Source organism: Hippichthys cyanospilos, chromosome 7, assembly GCF_059441005.1.
Source record: "Hippichthys cyanospilos isolate Australia breed blue-spotted pipefish chromosome 7, RoL_Hcya_1.0, whole genome shotgun sequence".
NCBI lineage: Eukaryota > Metazoa > Chordata > Actinopteri > Syngnathiformes > Syngnathidae > Hippichthys > Hippichthys cyanospilos.
In genome coordinates this window covers 3395486-3414477 of record NC_142375.1, presented here as the reverse complement: position 1 = coordinate 3414477, position 18992 = coordinate 3395486, and the positions used below count along the sequence as shown (strand labels likewise).

Here is an 18992-nt window from a genome sequence, read left to right as displayed (position 1 = left end):
GTCAGTGTGTCACCAAAGCAGAATCCGGTTTAGATTTTCAAAAGAAAAAAACAAGTTCGCAGTTGAAATGGCATGCTCATTCAAAGACTCACCCCCTTCCTTTATTCGCATGTCAAGCGTCGAATATACGTAGTCAATAAATCAAAGTCCTTTCAAATAAAAGGTTTCCCGCTTTCTTTTTCAATATTTTTATAACATAGGGGTGAATGCGGAAGTACTACGTGGAAATGACGTCAAGTAAGGTGTGGAAGCTGACTAGGCTACAGAGGCTATGCTAACCGTGAGGATAAAGCAGAGCTGTTTTGTTGGCGACTTGTTGACGATTTCATACCCTTTTTTCCTCGTTTCTTTCAGTTCATCTTGGCGTCTTCTCGGGTAATACACGTTGATGATGAAACACTTGAAATCAATCCTGAACGCTTAGCGATGTGTTGAGCCTCGATTCTTATTATTTACAAGATTGATGCTTATTATTTACCTCTCGTTAGTTGATTAAGGCAATCAACTCAAAATCCAAGGATAACGAATCGTCTTTTGAAAGTTTTAGCGATTATTAAAGTATTCCTTAGAAAATATTCGGAAAGCCTCCTTGAAGTCAAGTGTTATAATGTGCACATGCAAAACGTTTGGAAGGGTAGAATAAAACCAGTATTGACATTGACCTTGCGTTCATGTAATGATTACCATAATATATAAAGGGAAAAAAATCGAGAATGAGCACGGTTGGGAACATACGAGATGATTTTGTGACGGACAGAAATAAGCTGAATTTTTTAATAAATGAAAATTTTGAATTTTTTTGTGATTCATTGTAACGTTAATGTTTTCTAATTAATAGTGATGTTTGTTTTATTATAGACAGTATAAAAAAAGAATAACCCATTTGAAGTTATATTAACTAATACCGTGATTGTAATGTTTCAGCCCATTTGGGAATAAATTTTCCTCCATGCGGCCCGCAATCTTAAATGAGTTTAAGCCTTCTAGTCAACCTCTGAAACCCTTCCCAATGTCTATTGACGTCTTCTGTTGACAAAACTGCACGTTAAAGACAATCTGAAAATTTTGCATTTTAGCCTGAAACGTAGTCATTATTAGCACTTCACAGGCCACGATAAATGATGTGACAGGCTGGATCTGGCCCCTGGGGCTTTAAATTTGACTTTTGCGAGTTAGGATATATTTGATTGTCTCCCGGCGTTAACATAATCGTGGAAGCCGTTTGAAAATCGGAAGCAAAGCTGTTTTGTCATTGCGAGTAGTTTTCGGAAGGGCCAATGTGAATCTGATATTTGGCAGGGTAAAAATTCCAACAGCCAACTTCTGAGAATTAATTTTAATTAGAATTTTTTTTTTGTAGTTAAGGGGGTAATATTTGAATGTATGTTGTACTGTGGGCAAAGTAAATATAGTGTTCTGGTTAGGGTAGGAGGCGGACGCCATGGCCAGCAGCAGTAGCAGCGACGAAGAAGACAGCAACTTGATGGCGCGGCCACGGGAAGGGGAGGAAGAACCTGATTGTGGACAAGATCAGGTAGGATTTGCTCAAACTGATGAAGATGAGGAGGAAGATGGGGCCGGACGTGAGGAGGAAAATGAGGAAGAATCTGATGATGATGCTGAGGACCAAGGGCGTGGTGAAGTTGGCGAGGCAAAGGTCCAATCAGCGCTCAGAGGCAGAGGGGACATCAAAAAAGGTCAAGATGATTATTTGCCTTTTGCATCGCAAATTTTTAGCTGATCATCACAATGTTTTTTTTTTTTTATAGATCAACTGCCACATAACCACAACATTAAGTAACCGATAAATCATATCCAAATATTCAGAGGTGGACTCTTTGTAAGCACTGATGGACACCTGTTTTGCAGACGGACTGACCAATGACGGGAATGCTAAAAAAAAAAAAAAAAAAAAAGTGCTGAATTAAAAATGTCTGAAGTGCAAATTTCATCAGTTTAACTGTATAACCATAGACATGGTCTTAACTTGGAAGTGTAAGTACTAAAACAGAAAAATGAATTGGTTTGAGTTCAGACAGGAGTTGTCAATCACCTGACAAATAACACCAGAAAAAAAAAAGTCAAATGTCGTCTTCTAGTGGTGGCGGAAGTTTGGGCAAAAATAAACCAACAGACTGACGGACAGAAGAATAGAATTTCATCTGGCTTGAAAAAAAAAAAATGACGGACCGAAGATAACGGAAAGGGGGCAGGGCAAAAAAAATCAAAGTTGCCGAGTTCTGAGCTTTTTGACATCCATCTTAGTCCATAAATAACCACCGCATTGGAAGCCATCAGACCAAATCCAGCCACAGTTGCCGCAAGGTGGCAACAATGCACAAAAACCGTGACACCAAAAGGACATAATTTTGCAAATGTTCTCAATGGATCTGTTTACTTTTTTGTTTTCATGCTATCTAAATATATATTTTTGTATACATGTGTTTGAAAAATAATTGATAATACTTATTTATTCATATGTTGTAATATTTCCCTCACGTATGTAACCGATTCATCAAAATGTGTTTGTTGACAAATTACTGATTGTGGGCTCTTTTGTGGCCGCGTGTCCAGATTTGTCGGCCATGTCGTTCGAGGAGATCCTGGAACTGCAGCGCAATGTGGGCACCAAAGCGTTCAACCGGGCGACATACAGCGCTGCCTGCCGGCTGCCCGCCAACAGAAGCAAGCGCCTCAACAAAAACAGGTTAGATGGCGTATGTTGGGGTGGCGGCGCTCCGCGGGCCAGACTTGACACCTTTGGCCCCCAGGCCCTCCGAGGTCTCCGCCAAGAAACAGGCTCCCTTCCTTCGCCGGGTGGTCGCCGTCAAGAAGACGGTGAGTCCACCCGTCTGGCCTGTTTTTTTTGTTTTTTTCTTTTCACCTTACTGTCAGGGTGAGGCAACAACAAACCAGAGGAATGACAAGTAGCTTTTACTCACGAGGAGAGCGGACAAGGATGTGACAGGTCTCCTTTTGGTCTATGTGCAGATCATGTCCGCTCCTCATTTATTCATTGGGGTTGACCCTAGTTAGATTGTTGCCCTTAAAAGTTTGGGGGGACATGTGACAACAATGCAAACAATCAGTTTGTGATTGTGGGGGATGTAGGTGTCTCAGGAACACAAAGACACACCCCACTGTTCCGTCCTTGGGTTGCGATGCCAGCTTTTGTTATTACAACTGTAGGAGACATGTCATCTCCTCACACCTTCTTCACAAACAACTCCCAACAGAAAATATCCATGTCTACCAATATACATGTTCCAAATGCGAATATGGGATAACCTACTGTATATACAGGTATTCTAACACTAATGTAAGGTTAAAGGGGTTGAACGCTGGTCGAGACGATTACGGTCGTGTTTTGTTTGCTTGTCTTTTGAAGACGCATAGAGACCCTCGCTTCGACGACTTGTCAGGGGAGTACAAGGCTGAAATCTTTGACAGGACCTACAACTTCATCAACGACATCAGACGGCGAGAGACGCAGGTACGTGCGCTCTCTTCTCAGCCGTGCTTGTGAAAGGGCCCGCCGCCCAAATATGACCGGCGCGCTTGTCCGATGGCTTAAAAAACAAAGTGGACTGGCGTTTCATGTTTGGCAGCACAATGTGTTAGTTTTCCTGACAGCATTGAGCTCATTTACATTAAGTATTTCGCAGGATTTTAGTTGTTTCTTTAGCTCCTGTTAGGTGAGAATTTGCTTAGTATCAGGTTCAGGCAACCTAGAACTTATAATAAACACGAAGGAAGACAAGGAGCTTGGATTCTTTTTACTCGTCACGATGAGTGGCCAGAGATCTGCACCTTCTCAGCTCTCCTACTGTTCTAAATACACATCCTATCCACTCCTCATTTTTGCATTTGAGGGTGGCCCTTGTTACAAAAGAATTGCTGCAGCATGGTAGTGTGATAGTGGCGGATGTAGGTGCGAGTCCTTACACTCACGGTCCATGCAACCACGAGTATCTTCTTTTCCGGGAACGTAACGACCGACCCTGTGCCGTTTCGAACTTTGGTTGGGTAGCGGTGCCCGCTTTCTTCTTACAGCTGCAAGAGACGTGTTGTCTCCTCACGCTTTCTTCACCAACAACTCTAACAAAAAATATCCTTCTCCCAATATACATGTTGCAAAAAACAAATTGGGATAACCTGTATACAATTATTGTACCACTTAATTAACAGCACATTTTGTATTCATCAAATGTATTTTTTTCATCGACGAATGAATGTCATAGAGTTTTCTTCTGCCGAATCTCGGCCCCGCCGTCAGGCTGAAGAAATCCTCCCGGTACAGCAAAAAGTTTTGCTCACTCACAGTCTTCCTCCTTTAGGTGCTCCAAAAGCAGCTGAAGAAGTCCAAAAGCAGCGAAAAGAAGGACAAGCTCAGCTCGCTGCTTCGGAAGATGGTGAGTGTCTTCGCCGCCCGCGCTTGAACCAGCCTGACCTTTGTTTCTCCGGCGTTGGGCACAGGCTGATCAGGAGCGAGCGCGGCAGAGCCGGGAGAGCCAGCGGGCCGAGCGACTGCAACGCAACAAAGAGCAGCGAGAGCGCGCCCTGCGGGGAGCCCGCCCCGTCTTCCTCAGCAAAAGTATGTGATGGACAAATTTGGGTGCTTAACCACTCGCGTTTTCTCAGTCAAATTCAGCTCAATTGATGCAAAAAGACTTTGGTTTTGTGCATTTTCAAGATTTATTGGTGAAAAAGTGCTGAAAGTAAGCTTGTGTTAGACTTTTAAGTTAATGCGAATAATAGGTTTTTGTTTTTGTCCAGAAAGCGCAGCAAAAAGAATTTGCAAAGTTTGTAATCTTAACTAGCCAAATGTTAGAGAAGACCATTTTTTTTTCCAGGATAAAAAAATTCTATTGTGAGAGAAGGCAAATGTCAGTTTTGGCCTTGTCCCATTTCTAGGCCAGCAGAAGAAGCTGCAGCTGGCCGCCAGTTTCTCGGTACTGAAGACCAGCGGCAAGCTGGATGCCTTCCTGAGCAAGAAGAGGAAGCGCAACGCCGCCAAGGACCGCAAGAAGCTACCGTGGCCGACACAGCGGCGGTGCCAGGACGCCCCCTGACGCCGGTGCACGTTTCCACCTCACACCAATTCTCGCCGCTTTTTTTTCTTCTCTATTTGGACTTTGTCATGAATAAAGACGTTGGCAAGTTTCATCGTCAGAGGGCGTGAATGGCTTTTGGCGATCTGGCGTGGATCCCTTTGGCCAAGGTGATTCGGGATCCGCGCCGGACCATTGGGTGAGCTCTGCCTTGTTTGGAGCCTCTGACCCTGCAGAAAGGATGGATGGCGGTTTGCTGCATCTTGGTGCTGCCTCGCACTTGATAAGCTTTTTCAAAAAATGGCAAAAGGCCCAAGATTGAACCCCCCAAGTCTACTTGTCAGACCCCAAGCCCTCATCTGAAGGCCTACTTTTAAATTGAGGCCTTCATTTAAAATTTCAAACTAGAATCCTAATCTTCATTTGAAGTGTCGGCTGTAGTTTGGATCTGAAAGCCTAACAGTACTTTGAAGCCCTCAAGTCGGATCAGTTAAGTTCAGGCAACCTAGAACATTTAATAAACAACAAACAAGAAGGAAGACAACTAGGTTTCTTTTTCTTGCGAGGTGAGCGGATAGGGACCTAACCGCCTCAGATCTTCTTCCGGTCCTGTCACACAGTCTTTCTGCTCCATATTTATTCATTTTGGGTTGGCCTTAGGCACAATAGCCATTTGCTGCCTTATAGGGTTGGGGGAGACATCTGGCAACAATGTCAACAATCGGTTTGTGATAGTGGGGAATGCAATTTACGAGTCCATGCTGCTACAAATATGGGATAACCCACCTACAATTATTCTAACATTATCCAGAATGATTTAAGTTTGTCCCGCAAAAAAATTCAACTTTGTGGGCGCTCACCTTACGTACCTGGCAGTCATTGTCTTTTGAATTCCAGAAAAACAAATTTAGGTTCATATTTTATACAGGATGGCGAATAGAATGAGTGTTTTGACTTTTTTTTTTTTTAATGACAAAATATGTACAGTACTTTTTTTCTGTTTTTAACTTAGGGGTTGAACTGCTTGGAAATGTTGAGATGTATCAAATCCTCTCACTCTCTTTGAAGAACATCCTTGCTGCATTGTGTCCAATTGGTGGAAAAGTTCACGTGTGAGTGAGTTAGAGCAATATTTGCTGTGGAATTTCATATGGTTCGAGGGACACCTCTTGCTTTACCTGCTTGTGTTAGCACTACTGCTAAGCATGGTGCTTCTGGTTCACATTTTTTTAGGGAGGGAGATTTTGAAACACCCCTGCATCTTGGATGAACAAATATTGCATTCATCTGAGTTTATCTGGATGGGGGGAGGGCATGATACAAAATCCAATTTCATGGCTGTATTTTGATATTTTAAACAAACTGCAATCATTGAACAAGGAAAAATGCCTCGTTTATTACACGTAAAGTCAATGTTTGGGCTGGCACAGTGACATCATTTGTCCATTTCTACTGACTGACTGATAACGTCGTTGCACATCCATGTCATCGTCGCTCAGTCAGCGAAAAAGGTCTTGGCGTGCATTGCCGGTCAGTCACGCGTGCGCGTCTCTCGTCCCGGCGAACGCACGGACTTCTTGACGGTGCGCTGCATGAGCCAAATGGCCGCGTGCACACTTAGCAAGGCGCCGACCGCCACCCACGGCCACCTGCGCCGCAGCCAACCGCCGCCGTTCGACATCGCTGCCGCCGCGCTACTCGCTCTTGTGGCCGGCGGCAGGCTGGCGCGCCGCGCTCTTGTACAGGTGGGGGCGGGACTTGAGCTGGTACCATCCGGCGTGGATCAGAGCCAGGCTGCTGCCCATCACGATCAGAACCTTGTAGTTGCTCCACAAGCCCATCGCGCCCGATCCCGAACTGCATGCCAACAGGTCAGTCAACCGCCACCCAAAACACAAACAAGCGCTTTTTGGAGACTAAAAGTAGTCCTTTGGCGCAGTGCTCAAGTCATCTGGTGTAGGGCAGGGGTGGGCAATTCCGGGCCTCGAGGGCCGGTGTCCTGCATGTTTTCCAGTTGTCTCTTTCAAACACAACTGATTAAAACGATTAGGATTATTTTCAAGACCCAGCAGAGCTTGTTGATGAGCAGCTAATGGTTAAAATCTGGTGTATTGGCGTGAGAAAACTGTAAAACATGCAGGACACCGAATTGCTCATCCCCGTTCACGGCCACAAATGTGTCAAAACATGCTGCATTTGAACAAGCTTGGAACTCGGACTTTTACTATTTCCAACTAGCTTGAACCGGGACCTCCGAGTTGCGAAATTGGATTTTTTTTTTTTTTTGGGCGACTTCACCAACCGGAATCAAGCCGTGGAGACCGGTGAAAAAATTTTGAAGGGGCGCTCAGGTGCGTATTTAGTGGTCGGAAAAGTCCCGAGTTGCAACCTTCCTCCAATGCAAGCAAGTGTCAACGCGTGCCTTCAAAATAAAAGCCCAATCGCACGCCAATCGCCTTCGTGTTTGTTTCTCAAGTTCATGGCCTAAGCGTTCTTACTCTGGCGCGCTTTTACTGCTTGGATCCGACTGACCACTAAGAAGGTGGCCTGCTGCTAAGACGTTTTTGTGAATGTCTTGTCTTCGAAATATTGCTATACTCGCTACTTTGAACACCCTTCTTTCCGGAACACGGTCCGTGCCCAGCCGCAGTCATCCGGTCATTTGGACCGATTTCGGGGTGAGTCGCATTCAACTTTGTTGGTCGCTTGCAAGACGAGAACCTACAGATTGCCATGGGGAAATGACAAAAGAGGGAAAAGAAGTAACGAAACAAGTAAATCACCTTCACAGGCGAGCTGTCGCTTCACCGGCGGCTGCCATCTTGTCCACGGAGGTCTCGCCTACCGGAACTTACGTGGGGAGACATTCATAGGTTTGCGTGAAAAACGTTTTGCGCAATAAAATATATTTGCATGTGTTTTATTTTTTTGCCTTTTTATTTAACGTCAATCGATGATTTGATCAACTAATACCATCTTGAAATCACAGTATGTGATGTTTTTTACACACGAGTCTTGTTGGAAGCCTCATCAAATCCTAATGATAGCGACGGAATAAATGATTTAGCGTCACCTACCGACAATGCGGTGTCACGCGAGGCTCCACGAGACGTGGGGGTCCCCTCTGACATCTGACACCTGCTCGCCTTGGCAACGCGGCAACCGATTCTTGTTATGGAGGCAGTTGGATTTAGTGCAAACGTCCTTTATTAGCAAAACTATTTTGCAAACGAATCCTTTCAGGTATAAACATAGGTCCATTCATTTTCTTCAGCTGGGGTGGTACCATATAAAAATATTTCACAAAAGTGTATGTCATCAATAAATGCTTCCAAAATGAACAATGTGCTGTCACACAGCAATAAGAGCCAGCATAAACTTGTGATGAATTAAAGATGTCATCGACAAATAAACAGGGCCGAATACTTACTCTGTCATATATTCATTCGACAACATGAATCATCACCAATATCGGTCAAGTGTGTTATGTGTAATGACATAAATTGTGAAATTGTGAAATTAGAGATCACGAAGCAACAAGCTAGCAACGTAAATTTTCCAAAAATGCCCCTTTTGCCCAAAAAAAACAAACAGACAAAAACCAAAAAAAAAAAAAAACGTCTCTCAACTCAGTATTGTCACCATGTCGAGAAATCAAAAATAGGTCAACAAGGTCATGTATAAATAGGTCAAAACAATCCCAGTGGTATGCGCGCTTGAAAAGCTTCTAGAAGGTCTTCCAGCGCATGGCCGACAAGATGCTGTGCACAAAGTAGAGCAGTGTGGCCACGTACGAGAACACCTGAAAGACACATGCACGCGCATTTGATTATTTCCACGTAACACATCACATATACACATATACTGTAGATATCTACAGTATAGATAGATAAATATCTATCTATCCATCGATAGATATAGATAGAGATATAGATATGTGTGTATGTATGTATGTATGTACGTGAATACACACGGGCATGCTGGTTTAAGTTCAAATGTGTGTGTTGTACTGTAGGTGCACGCGCGAGGTGTCAGACCACAGCGGAGATGTCCAATTGGTAGCTCTGGAACTTTCCCACGTTCTTGATGTCCAACGTGACCTTGGCCAAGGACACAGAGGCGCTGAGGTAGAAGACAGCGGCCGTCAAGTGGTAGGCAAAGTCCTGAAAGACAAGGCGCGCGCCTTTCAGTGGACTCCACGGTACTGCTGAATGTGAATGCACGCTTCTTTGGGGAAGGGCCAAATGACAAAAACTGGACAAAGTGAGTTAGGGGTTTGGATATTTTATAACATAAATATAAATGTGAAACTGAATTGGTTTTGGTCAACGTAGCCATTTGCAGTATGAAATGAGATACGGCTCATTTGGACATCAACAACATGAAAGCAGATATTGCGCAGCTGAAAATTTGTGAAACGTCATCCAGTTCGTCCAGTTTCAAAATCTGCCTAAATCCGTGTAAAATTAAAATGGACACAGGTTGACATTCAATATCAATTTTACAAATCCACAAATAGCCTGGGCAAAGGACTAGCAGAGTTCTAGTAGTGTGCAGTACTACGTTGTGCCACAACGTGCTAGGGCAGTGCTGAGCTACACTTCTTTTGGGGAAGAGGCAGAGAAGGGCCCCTAACGTTTGCTGATGCATGTTTGACACGACAGTCACAACTAAGTCCTTTTCCCCTCCGTTTCACCACCAAGCCGTCAGCCTTTTTGTTTGGGGTGGGGTGATGAGGTGGGGGTTTACTCACCGCTGCCGCCCAGCTGCTCTTGTTGCAGTGACATCCACACAGGAACAGGAGGCTCCACAAAAAGGTGAGCAGGAAGCAGAAGACGCTGACCGCCATTACCCAGCCCAAAGGGTTCTGCGGGACCACCAGCGTGCACGCCACCAGGATCCACACCAGACCGCCAAACACCTGCACCGGTAACAAGTGTGCACCTTCAATTATAGCCACTTGGTGTGTGTGTGCGTGTGTGTGTGTGTGTGTGGATGCACACACACACACACACACACACACACACACATATATATCATATATATATATATATATATATATATATATATATATATATATATATATATATATATATATATATATATATACATACACACACACACACACACATTCTGCGAAGTTGTAACAAAACGAATGTATTATTGTAAAAAAATATATATTTATTAAAGGAATGATAAATAGTTGATTCCTTTAGGTAAATTAGTAAACTAATTGATTACTTTAAGTTAGCCATCATTTTTAAGAGGCTTAACATTGAATCCCAGGTACTTAGTGTTGGATAAAGGAGACTCTAAAACAGCTGGTACTACACAAATTAAGTACTAACGTAATCACTCACTTTCAGTAATGAAGTGCTAGTTACTTTAGTCCTTCTTTCAGACTAACCCTTAGAAAATGAAGTACCTGGGGTTGAATGTCTGGAAAAAAAAAGGAAAAACCAATAGCAAAAAGCCGAGCTAGTAAGTGGCGATGTGAAAATCGAGCACAAAGTCTTGTTACAAGTTCGGGAAGGTAGAGCAGGTCCGGTAGAGTGGTGCAGACGGCGGCTCCGGAGGGAAGCTCCCACATGGTCACGGTCGTCACCGGTATGGGTTCCGGCGCTGGTGCCGGGTTGGCGATGTTGGACGCCATCCTCCCGATAACCAGAAGTGGACCACAGAGTGGCAAGTGCACTCCGTCGGCCTAGTCGCGCTCGCCAGGGGCGCGCCAGCCAATCGGCTCCGGTTGCGCCGGCGCCGTGGAAACGGGACACACGCCGGAAGTCAACAACGACTCAGGTCCAGGCCACGTCACATGTCGCGCAAGCCGTACAATGACCTCTTGTAGACGGACTGAAAATTGAGCACTTTCAGCAGTATCGTTCGTTGCGAGCCATCAAACATGAGAATCGACGTTAACTTTCACCTTTTTTACACTTCCACTTGGACCACACGTCGCCATGGTTACCCCTGGGCGACCGTGCAACAGCAACAATGACAAAGCGTGCGCTCACATCAATAGTTGATCAGGATCAAGTTTTCCCGACTGCACACGCGCTCTGTCATCCGATCCTACTCACAAGGGGAAAAACAAATGTCGCTAGTTTCAAAACAATTCCATGCCTCAAATGAGGATCAGAAATCGCTTGAGCGTGTCTTTTTCAGCTGATGACACTTTTATCATTATTTATATTAAAGGCTACAAATTTACATAGACATTGGCAAAAGCCGAAACATTTATGGGGGACATTTGGATGGATTGGGCAAGATCCATCTATCCCTAATAACAGTGGTGGTCCGTGCATTTCACACTTAGGCCTTCGGTGATTGGACCCATCATGCGCACGTCGTACGCATTACTGGGCTACTTGGGCAATTTTTCAGAGCATTAAACGTCAATAAACCTGCATCACTAATTAAAACTTATCATTATACATGCCACAACTTAGAAAAAGTAATCATTTCAAATTATTTGTCCACGAAGTTTTATGAAGTCCATGAAGAGCAGGCAAGCTTTAACAAGATTGTGCGCTAAATTACAAATGGCAATTTAAAGGAATAGTGTGTAAGATTTTGACAGTTTTTATTTACTGTCAGCAGTAGGTGCTGCAGGTGCTGCATTTACCATTGTCCGTAGCTATAACAAACATATAGTAGCTGCCTTCAGATAAGTGCCACCCCCCATGTAATATAATTTAATGATAACTAGACCTATGATTATATTTAAAACTCAAAAAGGTAAGTTTTAACATGGAAATGAGGCAGAACCGAACCGGGAACAAAACTGGACAAAGTATCACCACACCGCTGGACCAAATCAAACTAACGAGAACACAGAAAATAAAGGCAGAGGCGATTGGAACCTAGGGCCTACAGAGTCTCAACAACAAACCCTACCAAACATGACAACTGAATATGAATGACATGACAAAAACATATTAACTCACCCAAAATGGCTGTCCCCAAGCTATTCAAGTAGAAAATCCATTTGACTTTTTTTCTTCACAAAGACTTTCATGACTTGTTTTTAGAGTTTGTCTTGCGTTTTATTTCCAATAATAAATCCTTTTGTTTTGACATGAATGCCAATGCTGAAAGTCGCGTCGGTCCAATTTCTGTTTTGCTCTTCTTCAGCCATTGTGTGTTTAAAAAAAAAAAAAAGCATTCGAGGGTCTGGCTTCGATGTACACTATGCCCATGAACGAATATTAGCTGGTTGAGCAACATGTTTTTCTTTTTTTTTTTTTTTAAAGAACCTTAACTTCTTCCACCATTAAACATGGTGGATCTATATAGCACCGGCTTCCTGCAGTGAGCGTCCAGTTAAGTCAAGTTCTACGTGAGGTTTCTTGAAGGCGTTTTTATGGGTCGATTGGCTATTGTAGCTGTCTGACAAAAATATGGGCCCGTACACAATGTCATTGAACACTGCACAGAAGTCTTCAACTATTCAAGTGAATGACAGAGCGCTTCCAGGCTCAGACCGACATGAAGTCCGTCTGGAAGTCTGCCTGGCATCACGCATTAACTGAATTCTAATTGGCTAAAACCTCAATTAAAAACGGCAGCACTTGTAGGATAACCATATGGATATGACACAAAAAGAACAGAATATGCGGGATAACTTTATCTATAAAATATATAAATTGAGTAAAAATGAATTAAAAATGAAATGGACGAAATTATTATGGATGAAATTATAGTTATAATTTTTATAGTTTATGATAATGTCAGGTTATCTTAAGCCAGCAGAGGAGGCCTTGCTGGCCCTAATCTTTCACCACTGCCTAATACATTGCTCAGGTAGCGAATCAGGACTGTATTGGCAGATCCTCAAAACTGGGCGACTCAGGCTCAAGTGTCAAAAGATGTATTCCGTATCGGCCGAGAATGGGCAGCACGATGCCAAAGCGCCAAGGACTGAGCACTTTCAGCATTTGTGTAAAATAGAAAGCCAGCCTTTATTTTGTGTTCATTTACAAAAGTAGCAAGTTTCCAAGCGCAAAGAAAACAGACAAAAAGAATAATAATAAAAAAAAAAAATCAAATCACGCATGGCGTCTATTTCTTGGCGAAGGTAACCTTCATGGCGCAGGTGGCGGTGATGCGGAAGCCCTGCAGGGCGTCCTTGGCCACGCCCGCTTGCATCTCACCCTCAAACTCCACAAAGGCGATGTCGTGCTTGCCAGGGACCAGCCGCACCTCCTTGAAGCCCGGGAACCTCGGGTCGCACATGCACAAAATGGCTTAGGCAAGCTGCACGTTTCACACACACCATCCCCCTTGCCACCTACTGGTTGAAGAGCATGGACAGCATCATCTCGTTGGTTTCTTCTGGCAGGTTGCTCAGGAACAAGATGCAGTTGGGCGGGTTGTCGGGAACCTGCAGAGCAAAGGCGCGCAACGTTACCCCCCAGCCAAGCAGCGCGGGCGGTACGCGGGCCCTACCTGCACCGCCGGAATGTGGACGGGAACCATTGGCACCTGAGAGCCAAAGAGCAGAAGTTAGTTCAACGGGAGTCGGCCCAAGTTTCATCGGGCTGACGGGACGCCGGCCCCTCACTCACCACGGCGGTTTTCTTGGCCACAGCAGCGGCGGCCACCTCTGGTGCCTTCTTCTTCTTGTCCTTCTTCTTGTCGCGGTCGCCGTGCGCTCCTTTCACCTTGGCGATGACCTCCGAGTCCGTCTTGGCATACTGGATCCTCTGGCGGGCGAGGGAAAGGAGCAAAGTGGGTGAGCCAAGGCGGCCGTGCGCCCCACCTTCCATAGCAACATACCATGGGCTTGTTATAAAAGGGGAAGCCCTGCAGCTGGCGCAGGGCGTTGGTGGCGGCGGCCAACTCCTTGAAGACAACGAAAGCCTGGCCCCTCATCTTCATGGTCTTCATGGCCACGATCTCCACGATCTGGCCGAATTGCGATAGTAGCGCATACAGGGAGCGCTTCAACTCTGCGTTGAGGCAAAGCAAACTGCCGTCATTTGACAAGCCAAAAGAAGATCAGAGCAACTTAGCAGCTTTCCCATCAAGACTAATGCCTTTGCAGCCCTCTGGCTGAACACGTTTGTGTGCCGCCCCGTGGCTGATTACCACCAGTTCAGCCTAGGAAGGAAAAAACCCACGCAGGTAAAAGGGAACAAGCGCCACTACGGGACGGACGAGCACCGACCTTCCTTCTTGACTCTGTCGTTGATGTTGTTGATGTAGATGGTGTGGTTGGGCCGGATGTCCATGCTGGAGTCCTGCAATTGAAGGAAGTATGCTGACTAATACAGTTATGTCACAAAAGTCACAATCAGTCCTGTGGCATTTTGACATTCAAGCCATTCTCAGCAGCTGAGAACAAAACAGACAAATGGCAACGGGCGCACTTTTTAACCACTGCAGCAATGTTTAACCCCCGGGGGAAATTTGGATCCAACTCCGGCTTTTAGATGTTTTTGATGCGTGATATCAAAGAAAAAGTATACAAAAAAAAAAACCAGGAGGTTAAATTATTGCATAGATTATCAAAACATGGACTTTCAATATGCGCCATCCTGCCTTCCTTTCTCCTAGCCCAGGGGTGTCCAAATATATATACACACACACACACACACATACATACATTTATACACACACAAACATATTATATATATATATATATATATATATATATATATATATATATATATATATATATATATATATATATATCCAAGTTGGGTGATAATGAAGCCAAGTTAGTAAAAAGGAAAAACAGTGGAGGAAAAATGGACACCCAGTCATGTCATGCAATTTCATCGGGAAATATTAATACTGTACAATTGACAGGTGGCGCTGTTTGCGTCATACTATTATATTCTATATTGTGGTGGTTCAAACAGTAGTCTTTGTTTTATGTTTTGGATCTCTTGATAGATAAAGCCTCTTCCGTGAAAAGGTACGTTTGCGAACGCCACCCGCGAAGTTGCTGCAAAACACCGGAGGGAGCCACGAGCGAGACTTTTCATAACCAACACGTGTGAGTTTGCAGGTAAGCCTGCATCGGGTCGCATGTACATTTGCATTAGACCGCCAAACCACGTTGCTTGTGATAAATCTGGAGTCGAAGCAGAAAAAAAACATGTCAACAATCGACAGTTAATCTGCGAGTGAGTAGAGCTGTAACACCGGCACAAAATCCATTGACGCCTTCAACAGCATCGCATCGCGCCTCCATTCGAATCGCTAGCCTAGCCCATTAGCATTCCAATGTGGACGGCGCGTCGAAACTTACCGCTGTCGCGCCACTGCTCCAAACTTAAACTCTCATCGGCACCGACTTGCGGCGAGACGTGCGCGACAAAGAAAGAGACCGGCAAGGAACTTAAGGCGGCGGTTCGCTTTGTCGTTTTCCTATTCCTTTTCCTCCTCCTTTCTTCTTCTTTTGTCGTCCACGCTGCCAAACAGGAAACCCTCTGCTATCCGCCGGTTCCGGCCGCCTGCCGCTTATGAAGAGCCTGCCATCAGCAGGATAGGAGGCCATAGTACAAGCTCCAAAGGCGCTTGCGGACGACCGTTCATTCATTCCGACCTGAGGAGTCCCAGTTCTACGGAGTACAGTTCAAGCAATTCAGAAGGTACAATTAGGATGACATTAGTACGATGGCTAAAACGCGCAAAAAAGGTTTCACGAAACAAATGGACGTTTCAGAAAACAAACAAAGAAAATATGAAAAAAGAGTTTTCATGAAACAAATAGACGTTTCAGAAAACAAAGAAAAGACGAAACAAAAACAGAGCAGAAGTTATGGCGTGTTTCTCAGTTCCTCGTGATTGCAGACTTTCTATGGAGTTCGCCGTCACCTTGAGAAACTCACATTGCAAAGGATCCACACATATTTGCGCTACTCATCCGTGTTCAAGAATAGGCTAGTTGTAATGGAGGTGTCGGAATAGCGCCCAAACTTGTGACCTCCTTGAAAGGACTGTACTTGACTGATTCAGAGGATCCTCAATCTTATCAGGTTGTCCGGCCAGAACATAAAGACGATGCACACTCTCATGCCACTCTTATTTGTATATAATGTTCTATTTATTTATCTGGGTTGGTGTTCTGTGTGTGTGTATTATGTGTGTGTGTGTGTTCGTGTGTGTGTGTGTGTGTGTGTTCTGTGTTTGTGTGTGAATGTGTGTGTGGTCTATTCTCATGGACGCACGAATAATAATGAAAGGAATGAGATAATCCACAGAATGATTGAAAGCAGAAAAAATGACTGTCCGTTACAACGATACCTGCCGACTGACCGGTGAAAGAGCAAAACAAACTATGATAGTGTAAACAGAGTCCTGATTGGTGGTGGAGGAATGAAACACAACTTGTGATTGGTTGCTAGGCGTTTGCTAGGAATTATCACATGACCACAGGAGAAACATGTCCAGGCGTAAATAGTAATAACAGAACAATACAAACACGAAATCGTTAAGTATAATCAGAAACTTCTTAACACTAGTGGATATGATGAAGCAAATTCCTAAAGGTTACATTAATCCGTCATAACATAGGGCTGGTTGAATATAGTGATCTTATTGAAGATGGAGGATTTCTTCCACATTTGGAATTTTACAAAGTCTTCCATTCGTTTTTAGCTGTGCTCCAGTGGTTTGGTTTTGATACTAACTTTAGGAGCATGGTTGGATGTTGATGTCAAAATATTCGTCTTTTATTACACGTTACAGAAATTGAGAAAAGCAGTGGCCCGAGACAGCTCCCTTGGGGAAGCCCACACTGCACTCCAGCATTTGAAGAGTTAAGCACACTCTGTGTTCTCAATGAAAAATACCACTTTAGATTACACTGGTTAAAACTGTTTAATTAAGTTTTTTTTCCGACTAATAACGTATTAAAACATTCATTTAAAACATCAAAGGCCGCGCTAAAATGCAGCAACAGCGCACCAACCATCACAGAATTATTTAGAGCTTTAAGCCAATCATCTGTCATTTGGATAATGGCAGTCAATGTGGAATGACTAGTTGCTGTAGATATGCGTGCTGACTGTTGGTGGAAAGCTTGTTTGTTAAATAAAACTGCATTAGGTTTTTCAATATTGTGCTTAGTCTAGGTAGTATATAGGCCAAGAGTCGATGTGATTAAACACAGACTTGGCATCTTTGGGTAAAGGAAGAACGTTTTCTGACGTTTCTAGATACTTGGCCAAAGCCCAGTAGTCAAACATCTATTAAACCCATGCCAGCTTTGCAAACCTTACCAACATAACAAAAATTAATACGATTTTCAATAGCAAATACAATACAATGTTTGCTTCAATACAGGGTAAGCTTAAATTTGACATCCGACCCATTATTTCGTTCAACATGTTCCTCCGTCGTTTTCCATCATGCCTGGTATCATTTAACCTTTGTTTTTAGTGGACCTATTTTTTCATTTGATTTTGTTTGGTGACCTTATTTCTTAACCGACAATGATTTTGCTTGTCATCCATTGTTCCAGATTCCACAAAGGCTTTTTTAATTTTTTAATTTTTGTCCAAGTCTCTGCCATGCATCAGTGCCCTGATGTTCTGTTCAAACCCGTGATGGTAAATGAAATGCTGGTCGCTGAAGCCATCTGAACTGGAGATGCCTCCGGAGCATTTCATCCAAGTATCAGTGCAGATATGATCTCCACACGCGCTTGACATGATGCCCTCCCTACCTTTGGTTAATCTTCAACGACCTATGATAGGTTCCATGTGTTGCAGATTTAAAAATATACATGCTTTTTTTATCTTAGTTATATTTTTTAATTTAATCTCAGCAAGTCATCTTATTTTCAGTTATGTTTGGTTATTTCTGGTGCATTTTATTTCCGCGATGCTTATTGGACTTCTGCGATTGACTGACATCCACTCAGTTGCAGTGTTGCTCTCTGGAGCAGGAAGATGTATTGTGTATGTGTGTGTGTGTGTGTGTGTGGGGGGGGGGGGGGGTATTTATGGTATTTATGTCGGGTAAATGTTGCAGGATAGTTTCCTTTTGGGCGCCAATTCTCCTTTTCTTTTGTTGCATACCCGGCAATGTAAAGTGTGTTATTCGCATTATGAATATGCATGTTTTGTGCATCTAGAAGGCCGATGTACAGTTTTTGAAGACAAACTGTCTGTCATATGTTTTATATGTTTATTGTCTATGTTCTATAGGTTCTCTAGTTTTTGTTGTTGTTAATATTCCTTTTTCACTTAGTACACTGTTGTGTCCTGGCCAATGGGTGACATTGTTTTCCTTTTGCGTGTGTGTGTGTGTGTGTGTGTGGGGGGGGGGGGGGGGGGTGTCAATTGGAATAAAGATTTTTTTTTTATTGTTTGGCTGAGTATATATTGTATATATAGGTATATATGTTTATTTCTTTATCAACGACGATGCTGTTTGGTTGTTACAGACTGTGTTTTCTTTTGGAGTTGCAGTGTTGCTCTCTGAGGGAAGCCAATGTACAGTTCTTGAAGACAAACTGCCAGCTATTGTCTTCCTCAATTGCAGTCTTGCCAAGGAGGATCAATCAATAAAAATAGGCTGGCAAACAGCTTCTACCCACAGGCCATCCGGATTCTGAACAAATCCTTCATGCACTAATCTCCCTAATGACCAAACACTTTACCACATGCACACATGCACCTTACAGACCCTGCACAGTGCAGGAAAGCACTGCTTGATATTTTTCACTATCATCCTCATATGTATACAGTTTCTTCCACTCCATCTACTCTATAATAACCTCAGAATGTAAGTCTATTTATTTATTAGTGGTTCATTATTATTGCCCTTATTGCTTTATTACAGTTTTTTTTTATTATTATTTTGTTTTATTGCCTACTTTATCATTCGCTCGGTTATGGATTGTAGTCTGTTCGGGGAAGTGAACAGAATAAGAAATTATTGTGTGGTATTACTATGTATATGACAATAAAACTCGTGAATCCA

The 18992-nt window shown here is 43.5% G+C and overlaps 4 protein-coding genes and 1 long non-coding RNA gene across 8 annotated transcripts; 2 read left to right on the top strand and 3 right to left on the bottom strand.

Moving 5' to 3' along the window:
• Window positions 1–154: 154 nt before the first annotated feature.
• rrp36 (ribosomal RNA processing 36) lies at window positions 155–5166 on the top strand. Of its 4 annotated transcripts, none has more exons than XM_088420332.1 (8): window positions 155–280; window positions 1430–1697; window positions 2575–2707; window positions 2772–2838; window positions 3389–3493; window positions 4338–4412; window positions 4477–4594; window positions 4915–5166. In XM_088420332.1, exons 1-8 carry the CDS (start codon window positions 272–274, stop codon window positions 5070–5072), a joined length of 933 nt encoding a protein of 310 aa, XP_088276458.1. In that variant the 5' UTR covers window positions 155–271; the 3' UTR covers window positions 5073–5166. The 4 variants fall into 4 exon arrangements, with proteins under 4 accessions (XP_088276458.1, XP_088276462.1, XP_088276459.1 ...); XM_088420336.1 differs by having other exon boundaries at window positions 189–280; window positions 1425–1697; XM_088420333.1 differs by having other exon boundaries at window positions 213–375.
• A 1256-nt stretch (window positions 5167–6422) lies between these two features.
• LOC148420689 (uncharacterized) lies at window positions 6423–6874 on the bottom strand. The gene has a single exon (XM_088420343.1). The coding sequence runs from the start codon at window positions 6730–6732 to the stop codon at window positions 6583–6585; it is 150 nt and encodes a 49-aa protein (XP_088276469.1). The 5' UTR covers window positions 6733–6874; the 3' UTR covers window positions 6423–6582.
• A 636-nt stretch (window positions 6875–7510) lies between these two features.
• Window positions 7511–17954, top strand: LOC148420686 (uncharacterized). The gene is made up of 4 exons (XR_015866237.1): window positions 7511–7729; window positions 9067–9980; window positions 14952–15066; window positions 15483–17954. It is a non-coding gene; the product is annotated as an uncharacterized LOC148420686 (long non-coding RNA).
• LOC148420688 (myelin and lymphocyte protein-like) lies at window positions 8366–10997 on the bottom strand. Its single transcript, XM_088420340.1, has 4 exons — window positions 10573–10997; window positions 9805–9972; window positions 9089–9214; window positions 8366–8853 (listed from the first exon to the last, which is right to left on the bottom strand). Exons 1-4 carry the CDS (start codon window positions 10702–10704, stop codon window positions 8779–8781), a joined length of 501 nt encoding a protein of 166 aa, XP_088276466.1. The 5' UTR covers window positions 10705–10997; the 3' UTR covers window positions 8366–8778.
• Window positions 12988–15507, bottom strand: snrpb2 (small nuclear ribonucleoprotein polypeptide B2). Its single transcript, XM_088420338.1, has 7 exons — window positions 15310–15507; window positions 14221–14293; window positions 13830–14002; window positions 13619–13756; window positions 13500–13535; window positions 13346–13434; window positions 12988–13272 (listed from the first exon to the last, which is right to left on the bottom strand). Exons 2-7 carry the CDS (start codon window positions 14282–14284, stop codon window positions 13113–13115), a joined length of 660 nt encoding a protein of 219 aa, XP_088276464.1. The 5' UTR covers window positions 14285–14293; window positions 15310–15507; the 3' UTR covers window positions 12988–13112.
• Window positions 17955–18992: the final 1038 nt, after the last annotated feature.

What these genes read in the sequence shown, in the direction of transcription:
- LOC148420689 (XM_088420343.1), bottom strand. Translation starts at nt 6,732, where the DNA reads ATGTCGAACGGCGGCGGTTGGCTGCGGCGCAGGTGGCCGTGGGTGGCG.
- rrp36 (XM_088420332.1), top strand. An exon ending in TCAGACGGCGAGAGACGCAG is followed by an intron (nt 3,494 to 4,337) that starts GTACGTGCGCTC and finishes TTCCTCCTTTAG; the next exon opens with GTGCTCCAAAAGCAGCTGAA. An exon ending in CCCCGTCTTCCTCAGCAAAA is followed by an intron (nt 4,595 to 4,914) that starts GTATGTGATGGA and finishes TCCCATTTCTAG; the next exon opens with GCCAGCAGAAGAAGCTGCAG.
- snrpb2 (XM_088420338.1), bottom strand. Translation starts at nt 14,284, where the DNA reads ATGGACATCCGGCCCAACCACACCATCTACATCAACAACATCAACGAC. An exon ending in CGACAGAGTCAAGAAGGAAG is followed by an intron (nt 14,003 to 14,220) that starts GTCGGTGCTCGT and finishes GCCTCAACGCAG; the next exon opens with AGTTGAAGCGCTCCCTGTAT. An exon ending in CCTTTTATAACAAGCCCATG is followed by an intron (nt 13,757 to 13,829) that starts GTATGTTGCTAT and finishes CTCGCCCGCCAG; the next exon opens with AGGATCCAGTATGCCAAGAC.
- LOC148420688 (XM_088420340.1), bottom strand. Translation starts at nt 10,704, where the DNA reads ATGGCGTCCAACATCGCCAACCCGGCACCAGCGCCGGAACCCATACCG. An exon ending in AGAGCAGCTGGGCGGCAGCG is followed by an intron (nt 9,215 to 9,804) that starts GTGAGTAAACCC and finishes CTTGTCTTTCAG; the next exon opens with GACTTTGCCTACCACTTGAC. An exon ending in AATTGGACATCTCCGCTGTG is followed by an intron (nt 8,854 to 9,088) that starts GTCTGACACCTC and finishes TGTGTCTTTCAG; the next exon opens with GTGTTCTCGTACGTGGCCAC.